This window comes from Euprymna scolopes, chromosome 36, assembly GCF_053919585.1.
Source record: "Euprymna scolopes isolate OS-2025 chromosome 36, ASM5391958v1, whole genome shotgun sequence".
In the NCBI taxonomy this organism is placed as follows: Eukaryota; Metazoa; Mollusca; class Cephalopoda; order Sepiida; family Sepiolidae; genus Euprymna; species Euprymna scolopes.
The window spans coordinates 46453649-46471857 of record NC_136517.1 but is presented as its reverse complement, the minus strand read 5'-3'; the positions used below and the strand labels follow the sequence as shown (position 1 = coordinate 46471857).

Here is an 18209-nt window from a genome sequence, read left to right as displayed (position 1 = left end):
CATCTGGGTTTTGTATTTAGTCCTTTTCATTTGTGTCTTAGAAGTGTTGTCCAGGGAATTTCATAGAGGTTGTCTTAAATATACTTTTTATGTTTATAAGTTGGTGCTTACCCATGAAACAATGGAAGGTGTATTTGCTAAGTTAAAGACTTGCTAGAATTCCATAGAAAGTAAAGGTTTGAGAATTAATGTTACTAAGACCAAAGTAATGATTGGTGGTTGTAATATTGTAAAGCTCCCAGAAAGAGAAAAGTTCTCCTATTCAGTTTTTGGAAAGGAGGTTGGAGAGCAACTCAATTTTTTTGTAGCACAATCTACAATGTAAGCATTGTATACACAAGAAGTGCAGTGAAATTACAGGTAGTTTGAGAGACAATAACCAGGTTTTGCACAAGAAGAGTAAGACAATGAAGATGGATGAAAACTTAGAAGGTTGCTTAGAAGTTTTGTTACATTGGTGATACCATTAAAGCACAGGGTGGAGATGATGCTAGGGTGAATGTGAGGGAACTTCTACTATTACAAACCAGCAGAGTATTACCATTGTAGATAAAGGGAAGAGTTTATCAGACATGTGTGCACAATGTTATAATGTATGACAATGAAATCTAACCACTGAAGGTTGAGGATATGTGTTGCAGTGAGAGAAAAGATATGAGACTGATACGATAAATGTGTGATGTGAGTTTTACAAGCAGGATTAGATCTGGTGATCTCAGAGGAAGATTAAATTTAGAGAATATAAAAAGGAAATGTGTGAAGAACAGGAGAGTTTGATTACATTGAACAAATGGATTAGAGTGTTTGAGTTAGTAGATGCGAAATGAAAGAGTTGAGGTAGAAGGGTTAGGTGGTAGAGTAAGGCAAAAAAAGACATGGAAAGAACTGATAAGGATGGATTTGAAAGAAAGAGGGATACATATATATACCTGATCAAAGGTAAGTTAGTTTAGAAGTCAGTTTTGAAAAGTCAGCACATAAAACAGAATATGATGATGAATTTGACCTGTAAATAATTTCTTAATAGTTTGGTTAAATTAAAAGAAATGCTTTCCTCCAGTTGTCATTCTAACATAAGAATATAACTTTTCAAATTTGATGAATGTTTATTCTTTTCATTTTAGGCCGGTGGATCTTTGGAAATGTTTATGACAGACGACCAGAAAAAATATTACAAAGCCATGAAGAACCTTCAATCAAAAAAACCAACCAAGGGCATCCCAATGCCTAAGGTAAAGCTAATCAATTTTGTCTCCTGATGATTTTTATGATTAGTCCATATGTCGGGGCAGACCCTGGAAATGCTGATCGTACATTTACAATATTTGTAAAAGAATACATTTGTATCTTCATCTGTATTGTACGTCATCACCTTCCACACACATCTTGAAAATAAATGAGATCATCCGATCACTAAAGTAATTGAGAAATATTTGATGTCGCTAAGTGTAAAATATTTAAACTCTACACATTTTAAAATGAATTGTTCCAAAATCAAATAAAACATAGCAAATAGAATTCAGTCGATTCATCAACTTAAATCATATTAAAAATTTACTCTTTGCCTTCTTTTTATTTTAATTTTCTTTTAATGCAAATCTCTTTGTTATAATAATTGTAAATAAATAGATTATTACAAAAGGGAACATTTGAAAGAGTTTAAATGTTACAATTAAACAAAGTAAAGTCGTGCCTGTCTTGTTTAGTTCAATAACAGCTACAGTTATTTTTAAGGAAGAAGAAAGACATTTTTTTTAATGTTATTAATGCTGATAGACATTTAATACTTAAAGAGAAATATTCTTAAACGTAAATTATATGGATTGATAAAGAAAACAACTGTGGAATTTTCATTGGATTTCATTACTTATTTACTTAGGAACTTCCACCTCTTGTGATGCATGAGGTAGTTAAAGTATGCCATCATTTTTGATCTGAAGCCAGATTCACAGTGTTCATCCAATTTCTTCCGATTGACATCAAATCCCTCTTGATTATCTGTTTCCAGTAAATTCTTGGTCTTCTTCTTTTTCCATTGGAGAACTTGGTTGGCAATTTTCTCTAGGGACAATCTTAGAGTATGTCCAAGTCAACCTAGACAGTGTTTGTAGATTATTGACATACTACCTGCTGGTTAGTGTGATCTCTGAATTCTTGGTTGGTAATTCAATCATTTCATTTAATTCATTCTAATCCTTTCTAAGGCATTTGGAATCAAAATCATCTAATTTTTTCCTTTTTTTCTTTTGGCTCATTTTGAGATGCCAAGTTTCCTCAGATCTAAATTAGGATTTTATAACAGTAACATCTTGTCGACACTACTATATGAAAGTGAAATTTGGATTCCATTAGTCTACACATAAATACAATTGTCCATCTGTTGGATAACTAATGCTTTGTTCAACAGGTCCATGCCATCATAGACAATTGCAATGCAGAGCAGGCTGAAATTGGAATCAGCTCTGTATTGTAGATACTTGTGATGGTATTAGGATGTTGAATGAACTTCTGGCTTGATAAACAGATGTATACACATCTCAGTCGAGGGTAAGTGAGCAAAAGACAGTTCAAAAAAATCTTGAAATGATTCAGATAACGTCAGGCAATAGCACATTGAAATGAATGTAAGTGATAAAACTTCATAGAAAAAATCACTTTGTTGTGCTACCATAGCAAATGTGTAACCCACACATGGAAGAAACATATTGAACAAAGAAAAAGATTGTCACACTGTAAACTATCATGTCATAATACATGAAATATAATTTTTTTGCAACAAAAATTTAAATTTGTATGAATAAAGAAAATAACCATTTAATTAAAATATGATTCAGTTGTAGCAAGATACATTTTCTAATATCTTCGTCATGTTATGTTAAAATTCCATTAAGATACCATATATATATATATGAAATGGCTTTATGAATAAAAACATTTTTGACAATAGAGAATTTTTGAAGAGAAAGAAAAAGAAAGAAAAAAGGAAAAATTCCCTTAACGGAAAAAGTATGTGAGAAACATTTACCTTTGCGATAGCTATGGAAAATCCCATTTAAATATTAATATATCACCTAATTTTCGTATCGTTATTAAAGTACAGAGTTATGAGAAGTTTCCACAGAAAACCCTTAGCCATTTAAAAAAAAATTTTTATATATCCCATTCGTTGAGTTCCTAAATTAGATTTTGCTGTTTCTTTATTTCCCATAATTAATTTTTTAATAAAAAGAATTTTTGAATTTTTTTTTTGTTTTTTTTTTGTTTGTTTATTTTTTGTTTTACTAAAATGATTTTATTATAAAAACATTTTCCTTCAAAAGATTTGTTTCACTTACTGATTTTGTTATTTTTATGTGATTTTATTTGTATTATTTTTAATTTAAATAAACTGTCTTAATGTTTGATTCTACCAGCCAGATCGGTGCCATGAAACACAATGTGTGATTGTGTGGAAACTCACATAATTTGAAGGAGCTTAACTCTTTACATACTCTTCTTATCCTTTGATAAGTGTGCCGCTTTCTCCCTATTGTCTAATTTCACGTTTCTCATTGTCTGTGTTAACATGAATACACATGCCTTAATTCAGATCTAATCTGAGAAACTTGAATGTACTTGTTGATTCTTTCCCAACATCAAGCATTCCATATAAATGTTACATCGTGCATAGGCAAGATGACTTTATGTAATGATTTTGTTCTTTAATTATTTTAATCATATTAAATCCATGCCTTCATTGCTGGCCAACGGACATTATGCATGTGTCATTCATTTGATGGGATCCTACCTGATCAAGTACAATTTTTGTCACATGCGTGTGTGTTGCAATGTCATGCTGAAACAACGGCTACCATGTACTTCTTACATTAGTTATCATGCAATTAATTAAGCAATATGTTCTTAGTAGAATGAAGGATCTATTCAGCTAGATATTTGTCTTGGAGCTAAAACGTTAAGGGAGGAGAAAGAAAGAGAGAGAGAGAGAGTGTCATTTATGTTTTAAGCGCATTGCTTAAATATATATTATCATTTCATCAGTCCATTTTTAAATGGATTTCTCAGTTTGGTCACTTATTCCAAACTTCCCTGAATTGTGCTTGCCACTCTCTGTTGTCATGTCTGACATCTTATTCAGCTGAATATCACTTACTTGCTTTTCTCACAATTTTAATTTATATGGGCAACATCAACCATTTGAACTCTACTGACCCTCTCATCTACAGAAGACCCAACCTAATTGTAAACAGATATACTAGCTAATATACCTACTAGAGAATATACCCACCCTAATATTTAACATAAGGCCTTCTTATCAAACCAATAATTGTCAGATCAAACTTAGATACTTGTTTTATGGATCTTAACATTACTGTTTTAACCTTTTCATTCATTCATTCATATGAATCGATGATTCTATTGTTGGCATTTTTAAAAATTGTTCATTTTATTTATTTTGGAAGCATCTGGGCAGGAGCTGCTAAAAACAGCCTATCCTGCCTTGACAGAGTACAAAATAGACTTTGTGGTTTAGTAGGGGATGCCCCTTTCTCTTCCCTGCAACCTCTCTCCCACAGAAGAGACGTTGCGAGCCTGTCTTTGTTTTATCGTTATTTCCCTGGCAGGTGCTCGTCTGAGCTCCAATCCCTCGTCCCCCCTCACCAATCTTTAACGAGAAACACCCATCTGGCTGAAACTACTGTCAATAATTTTCCCCACTTTATCTGTGTCTAAATCCAAACGTAGATTCCATGAGCAAAGCTTCTTTCTTAGAACTGCATGCCAGTGGAACTCTCTGCCGCTTGCCTGTTTCCCACCTGACAACAACCTGGACGTCTTCAAGTCCAACATAAACAAACTCCTGACAAACCACCCCCTTAACTAAGACACTCTATCAAAACCCCCAATACTAATGATTACTACAATACTATCTCATACTGTACACGCAATAACCCTTATCCCTGAGTGACCTTCGGGCCTTGATAAGTGGTGACCCCCATGTAAAAAAAAAAAAAAAAAAAAAAGCGGGGTCGGCCAGGCCAAGTTTCATGGGGGGGAGGGGTCGTTTTTTAGGCATTTCTGATGTTATTTATTATATGAAAGAGAGATGTATAACTTACACATTATTATTTTCAATACATTAAAACATAAAAAAGGAATGAGATGGGCAGAGATAAAAAAAAAAAAACAGTGGGAAGAGGAATGTGGAAAAACAGGAAGGAGAAAGATAGATGGATCGAGATAGGCAAAGAGATAAGAGTGTTAATATAAAGATGTTACACACACTATTTAATTCTTCTTTTATGTAGTTTTTTATGGCCCAAGGCAATGCTAGGTAGTCCTGCTAGTTTTTTAATATGTGCATATGTGTCAATGTTTTGGGAAAATTAAAAAATGAAGGAAACGGAGTATATATGTGCTTGTCTTATCAAATTTAATTGTCATCCTTGGTCTGTGATAAATAATAGACTTTTTTCTCAATATCATTTCATGGTATTTTCCATATTTGAAAAATGATTAATTCTTCTTGCTTTATCTTTATTATTATGAATAACTTTTGATTCCAATATTTTCAATTCTGGTGAACATAGATGTTAAACGCCTACATTTATATCTTAATATCACAAATACATTATCTTTTCTTATAATCCAACCTGGCACTCATCTCTTAAGAAGAACACTTTTTTATCTTAATTGCCTTTTTATTTTTCCCTTATTTGGTGTCTAAATATTTTTTTCAATTGTTTTTGATGATTTTGCCATCAAATATGCTTTTTGTTAAACTAAGATAAAACGACTTTCCTTTTGTATTTCCATTATTTTCTATTTTGCCATGTGCTATTTTCACTTGTGACATTATTATCTGTACAATTTTTCCATGCCATTATTACATGTCCCATTTTTACCATGCCATTATTACCTGTCCCATTTATCTGTGCTATTATTGCCGTTCCATTTTTACTGTGCCATTAATAAATGTCCCATTTTTACTATGCCATTATTACCTGTCTCATTTTTACTGTGCCATTATTATCTGTCTCATTTTTACTGTGCCATTATTACCTGTCTCATTTTTACTGCGCCATTATTACCTGTCTCATTTTTACTATGCCATTATTACCTGTCTCATTTTTACTGTGCCATTATTATCTGTCTTATTTTCACTGTGCTGCTATTCCGTTTCACTAACTACTGAATAATCCATTTTTGCTGAAAGTCCCATGACAAGATGGTGTAAGTACAGTCTTCTGATTTTCTCTGATAGTTCAAGTTCAAGCTGATTTGTATTTTTCGAAACCCCCACCCCATAGACACTCTTCCCAGCACCCACAACACATACATTTTCAACTCTGTCTTTTTTTACTCCCATTTTTTTGTTTTATTTTATTTAACCATTTAGATAGATTTATTCTTGTTATCATCATTCTACCTCTATTTTGTTGTTACAGTTCAAAATTGCTGAGTGAAATTTCCAATTAACAACATACGCATACCCCTTCCACCATGATTTTCTTCTACCTTTTGTTTTTTTTTTTGTTGTTGTTGTTTTTTTGTTTTTTTTACCTGGGACTCTCGTTTTTTTTTTAAATTTTATTTTTATCTTTTGTTTTTTTTATTGTTTTTTACATGTCTCCATTGATGATGCTATACAGTGATATGATAATCTTCCGATTCTCCAGAATAACTGATCAAATTCATAAGTGGTGGGATGAAATCAGTCAGTATAGATGGAGATAGCAATGACCAAAAGGCATATAAAGAATGAAAAATCCTCTAATACACACAGTCGTTCACTTAAGGATCTAGAGATTGGGTTATTGGTTCAGTTACAAAATGAAATCAATCCATACCCATGTCGATGGGAAAAAAATGAGAAAATTGTGGAAGTACTAGACAATACTGTTATAACATGATCAGCCGGTCACTGAGGTGTGACCGGCTTCATATGTTATAGTAAATGTCTTAAAGTGGTCTTGGGAAGATATGAAGATAGCCGTCATTAGGGTCTATAAGAAGAAAAGCATACCTGAGATGTTGGATGTGCTGTGTGGCTCCTTCTTTTCCTAGGAAACGTCTTGACCTCTTCACCCCGGTGGCGTCCTGACTGGAATTTTCTTTCGTCATCCTCCAGACCACTTCATTGTTTCAATGAAGGCATTTATGACGGCCTTTATGGCACAAGAAAGACGACACGCGACACAATTGTAATATATATGGAACATAACTATTTTATTTTACATTAGATACAATATATATTACAAAAAAAACTTTTACAATTTAAAACTGGACAATAGGCTTTTCAAAGCTAACTAACCTAACTAGTCTTGAGGGAGGGGGTGCTTCCCCCCCCCCTCGTTTACGGAGAGACAAAAATTATGGTGCTCACCTCATGACGGCCTGAACAGAAAGAGGGAGAGCTCTAGGAAAGGGAATTATGGGAAGGCATTTCTTTGTATCTCTACGCACATGGCCAAATCACCACTAGGCCATGCTGCAGAGTGTGTTAGAAACAGTGGCACGGAGAAATAGTGCCACACTGTGTGTATACATTGACAAGAGCAAATGGATGATCCAGCACAAATTCTGCTTTTGCTGAAAAATTAATCCAGTTGTGGACACTATGTATTGCCCCATACCAGAGCCCTACTCTTATGGTTTGAGTAGATCAGACAACTCAGTGGAATTTGAATAATACCTGTTGTTGTACAGTGATATGCTGAACTACATATGCAATACCAGCTCAAGCCTCCAGGCACGACATCAGAGGAAATGGAAGTGGAGGACACAGATTGCCTAAAAAGAGTGGAAATCTCTATAATGAAAGGATCCAAGGAAAGCTAATGGTATGCAAATCAAAAATCATAAAATGAAGACCCATGTGACAGTATGAGAAGATCACAACCACCTGCTACTAAGACTAAGCTTCTTTCCTTTAACAATTATAAAAACATTCTCAACTACTGATTGCTATGATAAATAGCACCCTACCTGAGAGCCTATCTTTCCAACTCATCGGCCTAACATTCACATGTAACATGAATTAAAACAAGTACATTGAGGACATCATCATCAAGACTACTACAAAGAAGTTGGATTCCCTCTACCATGCTAGAAAATGATTCATACCAGAAAGCAGCCTATATCTTTACAAAACAATTTACCCATGCATGGAGTATTATTGTCATATCTGGGCTGATGCATCTGCCACTAGTCTCTTTCTCTTAGACATTCTTCAAAAAAGAGTCTCCAATCTAATAAATCTTGCACTGTCTGCCAAGTTCCAACCTCTGTCCCATCGCCACACTGTTGCATCCTTGTGCCTATTTCACAAGTACTTTAATGGAATCTGCTCTGATGAACTCCTAACACTTGTACCCCTTCAACATAAATACTCCCAACAAGCAACAAAATTCCACCCCTTCAATGTTGAGGTGCCAGAAAGTCTTCTGCTCTAATAGTTTCTTCCCTCAGACTGTTGGACTTTGAAATTCCCTCCCTGTTTCTTGCTTTCCTGACTATACTAACCTACTGAAGTTTAAATGTAATGTGAACAGACATCTCGCTGCTCAACTTCCCACAGCTCTCTGTTAGACATGATCCCAAATAGTAGGCCTTTACATTTCAAGTAGCAATATGCCTTGTTTGGGGTGAAAAAGAGTAAAAGAAAAAAATGTACCGATTTTAGCTGCCTTTAACAAATAATCTTATTTCAGAATATTTTCAGTGGGAATTTACATTATATCCATTTAACCCAGAAAACACTCAAGTACACAATCTCTTTTCTCCTTCTCACTCCCAATTTTATTACCTTGATTATTTTTACTCTGCTGACTTTTATTTTTAAAAAGCTGGAAAAAATGTATATTTTAGAATATTTTTCATCTTAAGAAGGCAAGTTAAGATCGAATGTGTATGCACTCATTATTGCCACAGAACAACTTCCCTGCAGATTTCAACATAGTCGTCTTCAAGTTCAATGTCTGCAAATACTTGCTAAGCCGTCCTTTTAAATAATCAAATTTTGTTCATTCCACTTATATTAAATATTCTTGTATTGTTCATTATCTAACTGACACTCTCATTTTCCCTTATCCTTGAGTGACTTTCCTTGAGTGACTTTTGACCTTGGTGACTCATTAGTATTTTTAAAAAATACAAAGAGTTATGTGCAAGTGTCTATTTCACTATGTGCCGTTTCCTTTCTGCCCCTTGCTTTTCTTTTTATAATTTTATTTTCAAAATGGCAGGATAAATACCTAATTTCTTTTATTCCTGTATTTTTATCATGATGATTATGATGTTAACTCTTGCATTTTTTCTTCTCTTTTTTGTTTTCCAGTTCAAAATCGCTGAATGGATGTTCCATTTAACCACTAACCAAAAGTTTGATATAGCAATTATGATGGTGATCTTACTCAACATGATCACCATGGCTATGGAGCATTATAACATGAGTAGAACATTCGAGGACTTCTTAAAGTATATCAACATAGTATTCATCGGGATTTTTACAGGGGAGTGTGTGATGAAGTTAATGGGACTTCGTTTCTATTATTTCAAGGAACCATGGAATATTTTTGATTTTATAGTTGTAGTACTATCAATTCTAGGTGAGTTGGCATTCCTTTTCCGTAACTTTTTTTTTTTTTTTTGCATTATTTTTTTTTTCATCATTTTTTATGACTTTATTTGATTGTTTTTTTTTTTTGTCATTTTTTTCATCATGTTTTTCATAATTTTTTATCTTTTTTTTCTATTTATTTTTGCGCATCTTTTAATTTGTTTCTCATCTTTATATTATGCATCATTTTTATACTTTTTCATTCATAATAAAAAAGTTATTTTTCCTTCTTTTAATTTTTTGCATTTTTTTTTGGTTCCTCTCTTTTTATTTTATTTTTCCATCTTTTTAATTTTTTTCCTTTTATTTTACTTTTTCCTTTTTTTATATTTTTCCTTCTTTAAAATAAATATTTATTTACCTTTTAAAAATATAAAGAAAGCTTTTGCCACAATCGAGACTTTTTCAAGCAATCTTTCTCTCCCTCTCTTCCCCGCCCCGTTAACCGTCTTTTTTCTCCTTCCTCCCTTTGAGATATAAAATAAAAGTCTGCTGGGATGTTAAAATGGACAGTTTATAAGCCTCGCCAAGTGCAAGCATGCGACTCACATGACAATGCTACAAAAAATAGGATAGTACCTTTCCCAAAATATCATTATGAAATGAATATTAAAAATTGAAATTTCAAAAAGCTTAAGACGAAAAAAGCACATATCATTGTTATATTTACGTGTTTCATTAAAGGGTCACTTATAAGTGATGCTTGAAGAAGGAGAAGAGAGAGATGTTGTTGTAAGAGACTTAGAGAGATTGTTCATGTTATTAGAGATTGTTCATTCCTTAGACGTGTAGAAGAAGAAAGCTCTTAGAATGATGAGATAGTGTTCACTGTTCAGACATTGTGTAGACATGAGATGTTGATGTCACGACATTTTATAACACAGACATATAATAACAATACAATTTACCTTTTTGTAGGAATCACAAACACAAGACGACGTTCTACAAAAATACAGTTGAGTTTATTCTTCACACGACCGGCCGTGATTTCCATCATCAAGAATTCAACTTCACATTTTAGTTTCAAAGTGACGTCTCGCTTCCTAGACGACTGACTGTCTCTCTCCGAGTTTCTCCCCGACTGACCAACTCTAAAGTTTTTTCTCTATTCCTAGAACTTTCTATTTTCCGTGACGTCATACACATGTTAAAACATGTGCTTTCTTTCACGTGTTCTGGACATGCGTGTCCAAAACTTTTCCTATTTCTACAAAAGGAATTTTAACCTATACTCAGTAACCTATTTTTCCAATATGTTAAAAACATTATCTTATAAGCTGCATTCTTTCAATTTAAAATTTCATAACAAACTTGACAGTTCACATTCTTTTCTTGAAATATTTTATCTATATTCTAAACAATTGTTTGTTTTACATTTTTAAATTCTCACACGTAATCTATTTCTAAACCTAAATTCCGAGGTTCGAATTTCGTCTATTGCTATTTCATTTTTATTTTAACTAATCTCTCTATTTTTATACTTACATGAAAAGGGGACAGCCCTTATCATGTAACATCATTTTGGCTTTTTTAAATTTCAATTTTTAATATTCATTTTATAATGAGAATTAAAAAAAAAAGCGGCATCTTATTTCTTATTTTTCTTTTGTTTTATTTTTTCTCTCTTTTAATTTTTTCATCCATTTTAATTTTTCATCTTTTTATCATTTGATATTTTAATTTTTTCATCTGTTAATTATTTTCATCTTTAGTTTTTTGTCTCTATTTTTTCATCTTTTAAGTTTTTTTTTTTTTCATCATTTTAGTTTTTTTCTAATTTTTAATTTTTTTTTCATGTTTATTTTTCCATCATTTATAAATTTTTCCCATCCGTAATAGAAAGGTTTTATTAGCTGAAAAACTAAAGTTGAAACTTATACAATTGATATAGTATAGGGTGTTTTTGCAGAAGTGGAAAACTTTAAATTAAAATAAATCACAGAAAAATATCTTTATTATACAAATATATTGCTTAATCCACATATTGATTTTTAGCATTCATAATTCAAATACAATTTTGGGCATAGGTCCTGCTACTTGTGCGTATATGGCATAATTTTGAGGTTTACATTCCACAAACTCTACACGTTAAATTAGGCTGTATTTTGGCAATAATGCATCAAATATTGTTTTTTAAGTGGGCTATTGTGTTTGGTTTATTAGCGTAGACATGGGACTTTACATATTCCCAAAGAAAATAATCTAATGAGATTAAATCACATGAACAAAGTGCCCAGTTGGCAGGTTCATTTCATAAAAGTATTTGTTCATCAAATGTTTCTCTCGGTAAATTGACTGTATCATTTGCAATTTGCAAATGCTGCTCAGGTGTCATTCTCTTCCTGATGAATTGCCAAACCAAGTTGAACTCAAATAACTGATAGTGAATTTGTAAAGCAATTAAAGAAAATAGAGTTATCAATTTAAAGTTTGCTAGCCTCTAAAAAAACATTGTTTAAAGGTTAATAAAAATATAACATAAGAAATATTCATATGCTCTTGCTGTAGTCGATGAACATGGCTCATTATTCAAACACTTTAGCATTCAAATATGTTTTAATTTCGATTAACTGAATAAATGAAATTGTAATAAGAAAACAAGAAACAGTATTGTCTTCAATAAGGTTTTCTTGGCCTCTTTTGTCAAAAAAAAACTCTGGCTTTCAGAAGACAATATCTTCAACAGTTTGTATGCCATAAGCAATGTGGCAAAGTTGCATCTGATGATGACTGATTTTGTACTCGATGTATACTTTTAATTTTTTAGCACGTTTACAGAGCTCTCCTGGATAGTTGCAAAATTGGGTTTCTTTTCAAAAACTCCACAAGGAGCCAAATCATTTAAAGCAGTGATTTCTAATCCCAGGGTTGCAGCCCAAATTAGGGTTACAAGAGTATTTTGAAGGGTTACTGGAGAATCTTACAAATATATATGCTAATAAGTAATACTTACTTCTAAGTGACGGTCTTCTGGAGGTTGAAGGCAATAATAACTAAGACTAATATAATAATTAACACTTCTACTCAGTTATGGCAAACAGAGCAAGAACAATCTACCACCATGAATCAAATAAAGTGTGCAGTTTAAAATTCCCTACACATTTCTGATTTTAACAGAAAAATTTAATTGATCAAAAAAATGCATATGAAGAAGGTCAAAGGTTATATCAGCTGATAGATTGTGAAAATAAGATGAGAATAGTAGTCCAAATAATATAAACAATACTCAACCGTATCTAAAAAAAATTCTTAAACAAAAATAATTTAAAGCTGGTTACATTTTTCTTTTGAGTAATGTAACTGATATAGTTTGAAAACCTCCAGTGTTCAAAATTTTGGAATCGACTCAAGGTTGATCATTCTAACTCGGAAGGCTGAAAAAGCTCTAACATACCTTTGCGAACAAGGATTTTCAAGTTTTATTCAATGAGTTGTAATCTCTAGTTTTGAGGTTATAGTCAACTAACATACTTCCTAATTTCCCACATAGCATTACTGGAAGCGGTGACAAGACAAATCAGTTCCTTCACTTTTATTGTTCTCCAGTATTTCTATTGTGAAGCAATTTATTGAAACAAAATAGAAGAAAAGGACATTATTTAAAAATATACAATAAAAATTAACAAAATTATGCAGATAAAAATAACACAATTAGACTTTATTTGCGCTTTTAATAGAAAAATTACAAAAAAATAAGTTTTTATTTTTTTGTAATTTTATAAGAAATATGTGCACTTCTACACTATCAGAACAAACTTTCAGAAATCGTAAAACTGAATTTTACATAAAAACAATGGTACCCACATATTCCTCATATTTTTAAGGTGATTATATCCAAAATTTACGAAAATCGATGAAGTAGAAAATTATTTATTAAAGAAAATAGAATTTGAAGAAAACAATCGTATGTAAGACGAGAGTTCAAAAAGGAGGTAATTTTCCATTTTGATTTATTTTATAAAAACAAGATGACCACAATTTTTTACCTGCTAACACGATTAAAGTTGTCTTTTTAATAATTCAGTAATATTCAGGTAATTTCGACTGCATAATTTAGAAGCTAACATTGTAATTTATTAGAATTGACAAAAAAATCAGTAGAAACCATTGTTTTTATCTGAAAACTCCATTTATCAACTACAAAATTTCGTTCTTATAGTGTAGAAGTGCCAAAATATGTTTATGAAATTTTAAAAATAAAAGTTTTTTATTTAAATTTCTATAATAAATATATGTTTCTGAAAGTATGAAAATAAAATTATTGTAATCAAACAACAAATGAAATTGAAATTAAAATAACAAAATTTCAATAGTTCTTTAAAAAAAAAAAAGAGTACAATAAAGTGAATCTGTAGCTTGCAAAATAGACTTTTATAAGAAAATTCTCAATATAATTAATATGGACCCATAAGAATATTTAATATTTAAATTTATCAAAATTATCAATGCATGGATAGAGAATTTAAATTGATTCTTTGAGAACGTAGGATGTTGCTAAGAATGGTCACATCTCACTTTGAGAGTAATGCATGTGGCGGAAATTATGAAACTGTTAAAACTCTGTGGATGATAAAATATTTCATTTTTTTTATAGTTTGTCTCCAACAGCAGATGAGACATGAATACGTAAACATTGTTCCTAATCACAGCTTAATACATAAATGAATGTATATGCTAAGCACAAAGGTATTTACTTTCATTTCCTCTTCTAAGAGGAAGCACCCTGAAAGTGGTGTTGAATGTAGCACCTCGGGTCATGAAATGAGGAAGAATTTTAGTTGTTAATTCTCAAACAAGTAATGATACAAGAGATATCTTGTGTTCGCAACAAGATTTGAAGGAAGAGGTGTCTTCCACGGGATACTACAACTCTAGTCTAAAAAAGAACAAATAATTTCTCAAGAGGAGATAACTCTGGTATCTGGTCCATGTTTATACAAATCTTCAAATTTGAGTAAAGAATAGAACCATAAAATATTAAAATAATTAAATAAAGTAGATTGAAAATACTTTATTATAGTAATTAGGGTTGGTAGCTTTAATTTAAGGCCTTCTTATCAAACCAATAATTATCAGATTAAAGAAACATGTAGAAAGTATAGAATGTTAACATACAAATGAGAATAGCTTGAGAATTGGAATATAATATTAAACTTAGTAGCCATAGAAAGAATAGTAACAAAAGTAATAAAAAGATTAAGTGGTCTTAATTATAAGAATAGGGTGTAATCCTTGGGTTTAACTACTTTGCTAGAGAGAAGAATAAGGAGGTGACAAAAGACGTACAGATGACTTTGATATGTACTATGAAAAATGGAAGATAGAAAGCACTTTTAATCTCTCTTTTCGCACTGGGATTTTTTGTGTTCAAGAAAGATTTTTAAAATGAAATTGTCTATGATATTAATTTTTTTTTCTAATGGAGTGATATTTTTTTTGGAAAAATTACTTAATCAAGTTCAAAAGAGCTTTATTATAAATAATTTTAAGAACAAACTGCATAAATTAAAAAATAATGGTAAAAGAGAATTTATAAGGACATTTTGGGGTGTATCTGATGAATATGAGGGGCATTCCAAAGTAATGCCTCCTATTTTTTCTGTCTGAATGGCTAAAAATTGCATTGTTATGAAACTTATGTGTTCATGACTTGAAAGTTTCATCTCTTTGTTGCAGATATTGACAGTGTTAGATTCTAAGAAGTAAGCCCTGTTATAGACGTGCATCAGAAACAGATGTGTCATTGAATTCCTGGCAAACATGAATTGAGAATAGTGGTGACTATGTAGAAAAATAAATTATGGAGCACAAAAGGGTCACTTGTTTTAATGGTAACATTTCCATCTTCATAGCGCTTCAACTTTTTGAGTTTACAAAAAAAGTAGGAGGTTTTATTTTTGGAACGACCCCCATATTTCAAAGAACTTGATATGCATATTCCTATTATATGATCTGTGAGACTTTTTATTTTTTTAAATTGACCTTAGATTATTGATTGAACCAATAGAAATGTAACGCATAATATCCTTTCTATTATATAAAGGATAGTCTTTTCTTTTTTTTTTTTTTGTCTGCATGTGTCTAGGTTAATCTTGAAAACTACACAATATAGATTTACAAAATTACATATTCCATTTTTGAATTTTTAAGGTGAGGAATGATTACAATGTGCAACACTCAAAAAGGAACAGAATATCTGTGGCCATTTTTATATGCATAATAGCATGGAAAATCCATTTCTGGCCTTCTTTTTGTCGAATTAGGTACAGCTTTTTGCAAAATTGTCACTTTCGAGAATTTTATGGAGAATCTTAGTGATGTGAGCAGTGAACATGGTGAGAGATTCCATAAGAATATTTCAGTGATGGAAAAACGTTTGTGTTTTTTTTTTTTATTCTTTCTTTTAAAGAAAAGAAAAAAGAACAAACACAAACTGTTTCCATACCTGGTGAAGATGTATGTTGTTGAAATTAAGTTGATTTTACATTTTTAAATAAATAAATGTTTTATTAAAAAAAAAATTTAGAGTTGTAATTGGTTTCTTAACTTACAAATTCCAATAGAAAATGTTTGTTATTAATGATGAATAACCTTTTCCTTTTCTCTCTCTCTCTCTCTTTTTTTTTTTCAGGTATTGCTTTGTCGGATATCATTAAGCAATATTTTGTGTCACCAACATTATTGCGAGTAGTTCGTGTCTTCCGTGTAGGGCGAGTACTTCGTCTCGTAAAGTCAGCGAAAGGTATCCGCACATTGCTCTTTTCTTTAGCAGTGTCTTTACCAGCACTTTTCAATATTGGATTGCTTCTTTTCTTAGTTATGTTTATTTACTCTATGTTTGGAATGTCGTTCTTTATGGATGTCGGATATTTCGATGGAATCGACGATGTGTTCAACTTTCAAACATTAATTCAGAGTATGATTCTTTTGTTTCAAATGTCTACGTCGGCTGGGTGGGATGGTGTATTGGCTGCAATTATGCGGGAACCCCCGATGTGCAATCCGGATCTCAAAATCTTTGGCTCAAAAAATAACAATGGTAATTGTGGCAACTACGGGATGGCTGTCTTGTTTTTGGTGACGTATCTAGTAATCAGCTTTCTTGTTGTAATAAACATGTATATTGCTGTGATTCTAGAGAATTTCAGCCAGGCCACAGAAGACGTACAGCAAGGTCTCACACCAGATGACTTTGATATGTACTATGAGAAGTGGGAGAAGTTCGATCCCAAAGCCACTCAGTATATAATGTTAAGCGAGCTTTCAGATTTTGTAGATTTCCTAGAAGAACCTTTACAACTACCAAAACCAAACCATTTCATGCTTGTAAAATTGGATATACCCATTTGCGAAGGAGAACGAGTGCACTGCGTAGACATCCTTGCAGCTCTCACAAAGAACTATTTAGGTACACTGGATGATGCTTCTGCCGATGGTGGGGCACAACCAGAAGCAGAGAAAGTAGACTATAATCCTATTAGCTCAACACTGCGTAGACAAAAAGAACATTTCGCAGCTCGAATAATTCAAAGAGCATGGAGAAGATATCGCGCGAACAGACCACACTCGTCTCTTCCACCTCCCCCATCGTATGAAGAAAGTTGTAAAAGACAGGAAGAAATTACTCAAGAACCAAATGATAAGTCTCCAACAGGGTCTGCCACAGAGGTACAAACTGAAGTCAAAACTGTTGAACTCTATCCAGAGAGCGGGGTTGTTGCCTGAAGTGGTTTTATACTGTTAGACAATCCCCCAAATTGTATGTGGCTATTTTCAGCACTTGAAAAAGACGGAAAAAAAAAGACGGAAAAAAACGGAGACAAGAAAAAAGAAAGAAAGAAAGAATGTAAAAGAGAAAGAAAAAAAGAAAGAAAAAATATGATAATAATAACAACATCTTTCTACCTTGCTAAATCCATGCCTGCAATACTAAAGGATAACACAGGTCCACTTACCTTTTTTGGATCGGACCCATGTGCCCCCTTGTGAGCAGGTGAGATGTTAGGTAGAGAGCTAGAGAAAAAGGTAAAAGAAAAGCAGGAACAACTGGAGAGATGGAGGGAGGGTAAACCAAAAAAAAAAACACATAAAACAAAAAAAGATCTAAAAAATGGAAGAGAATGAGGTGGATCTGAAATGTTCTGAACAGTTGCCATAGCGGCCGGCGGTGTGCTTTCAGGATTGATACACGAATGTGACTGCACCAAAGCCAAGCCCTACGGCATTTGCTTTATGAAGTCTTTCAAGCTTTGTTTTTAGGGGGGTTTATTTTTAATTTTATGGGGGGAATGTATTTTAATTTTAAATGCAATTTTATTATCTTTTTGAATTATAAAACAGCTCATCACTGCAGTTTTGCATTCATACTCTACTCGACAACAATTACAACTGGCAAATAAGTTGGCTTGGAATGCAACGTTCAGGCGGCCTTCTCTGAACATTGCAAACTTCAGCTTCTTATACAGTTAAAAACAAAGAAAAAGTATTGACACTTTTTTAATCCTGGTAGAATATTATTTGGGATCCAAATACCCTGTTTTGCTCACTATTGTTGTGATACCGTATCCATAGCCAAAGCTCCTCTATCAGA

The 18209-nt window shown here is 32.3% G+C and overlaps 1 protein-coding gene across 3 annotated transcripts in view; it reads left to right on the top strand.

Moving 5' to 3' along the window:
- Positions 1–17779, top strand: part of LOC145260449 (sodium channel protein para-like) — a 645789-nt gene extending 628010 nt beyond the window's left edge. For all 3 annotated transcript variants that reach the window (XM_080118504.1, XM_080118501.1, XM_080118503.1), the window contains 3 exons: positions 1125–1232; positions 9338–9608; positions 16251–17779. In XM_080118504.1, coding sequence (XP_079974630.1) covers positions 1125–1232; positions 9338–9608; positions 16251–17344 — 1473 coding nt within the window. In that variant the 3' untranslated portion in view covers positions 17345–17779. The remainder of the gene's footprint in view (positions 1–1124; positions 1233–9337; positions 9609–16250) is intronic.
- The last annotated feature ends 430 nt before the right edge of the window (positions 17780–18209 follow it).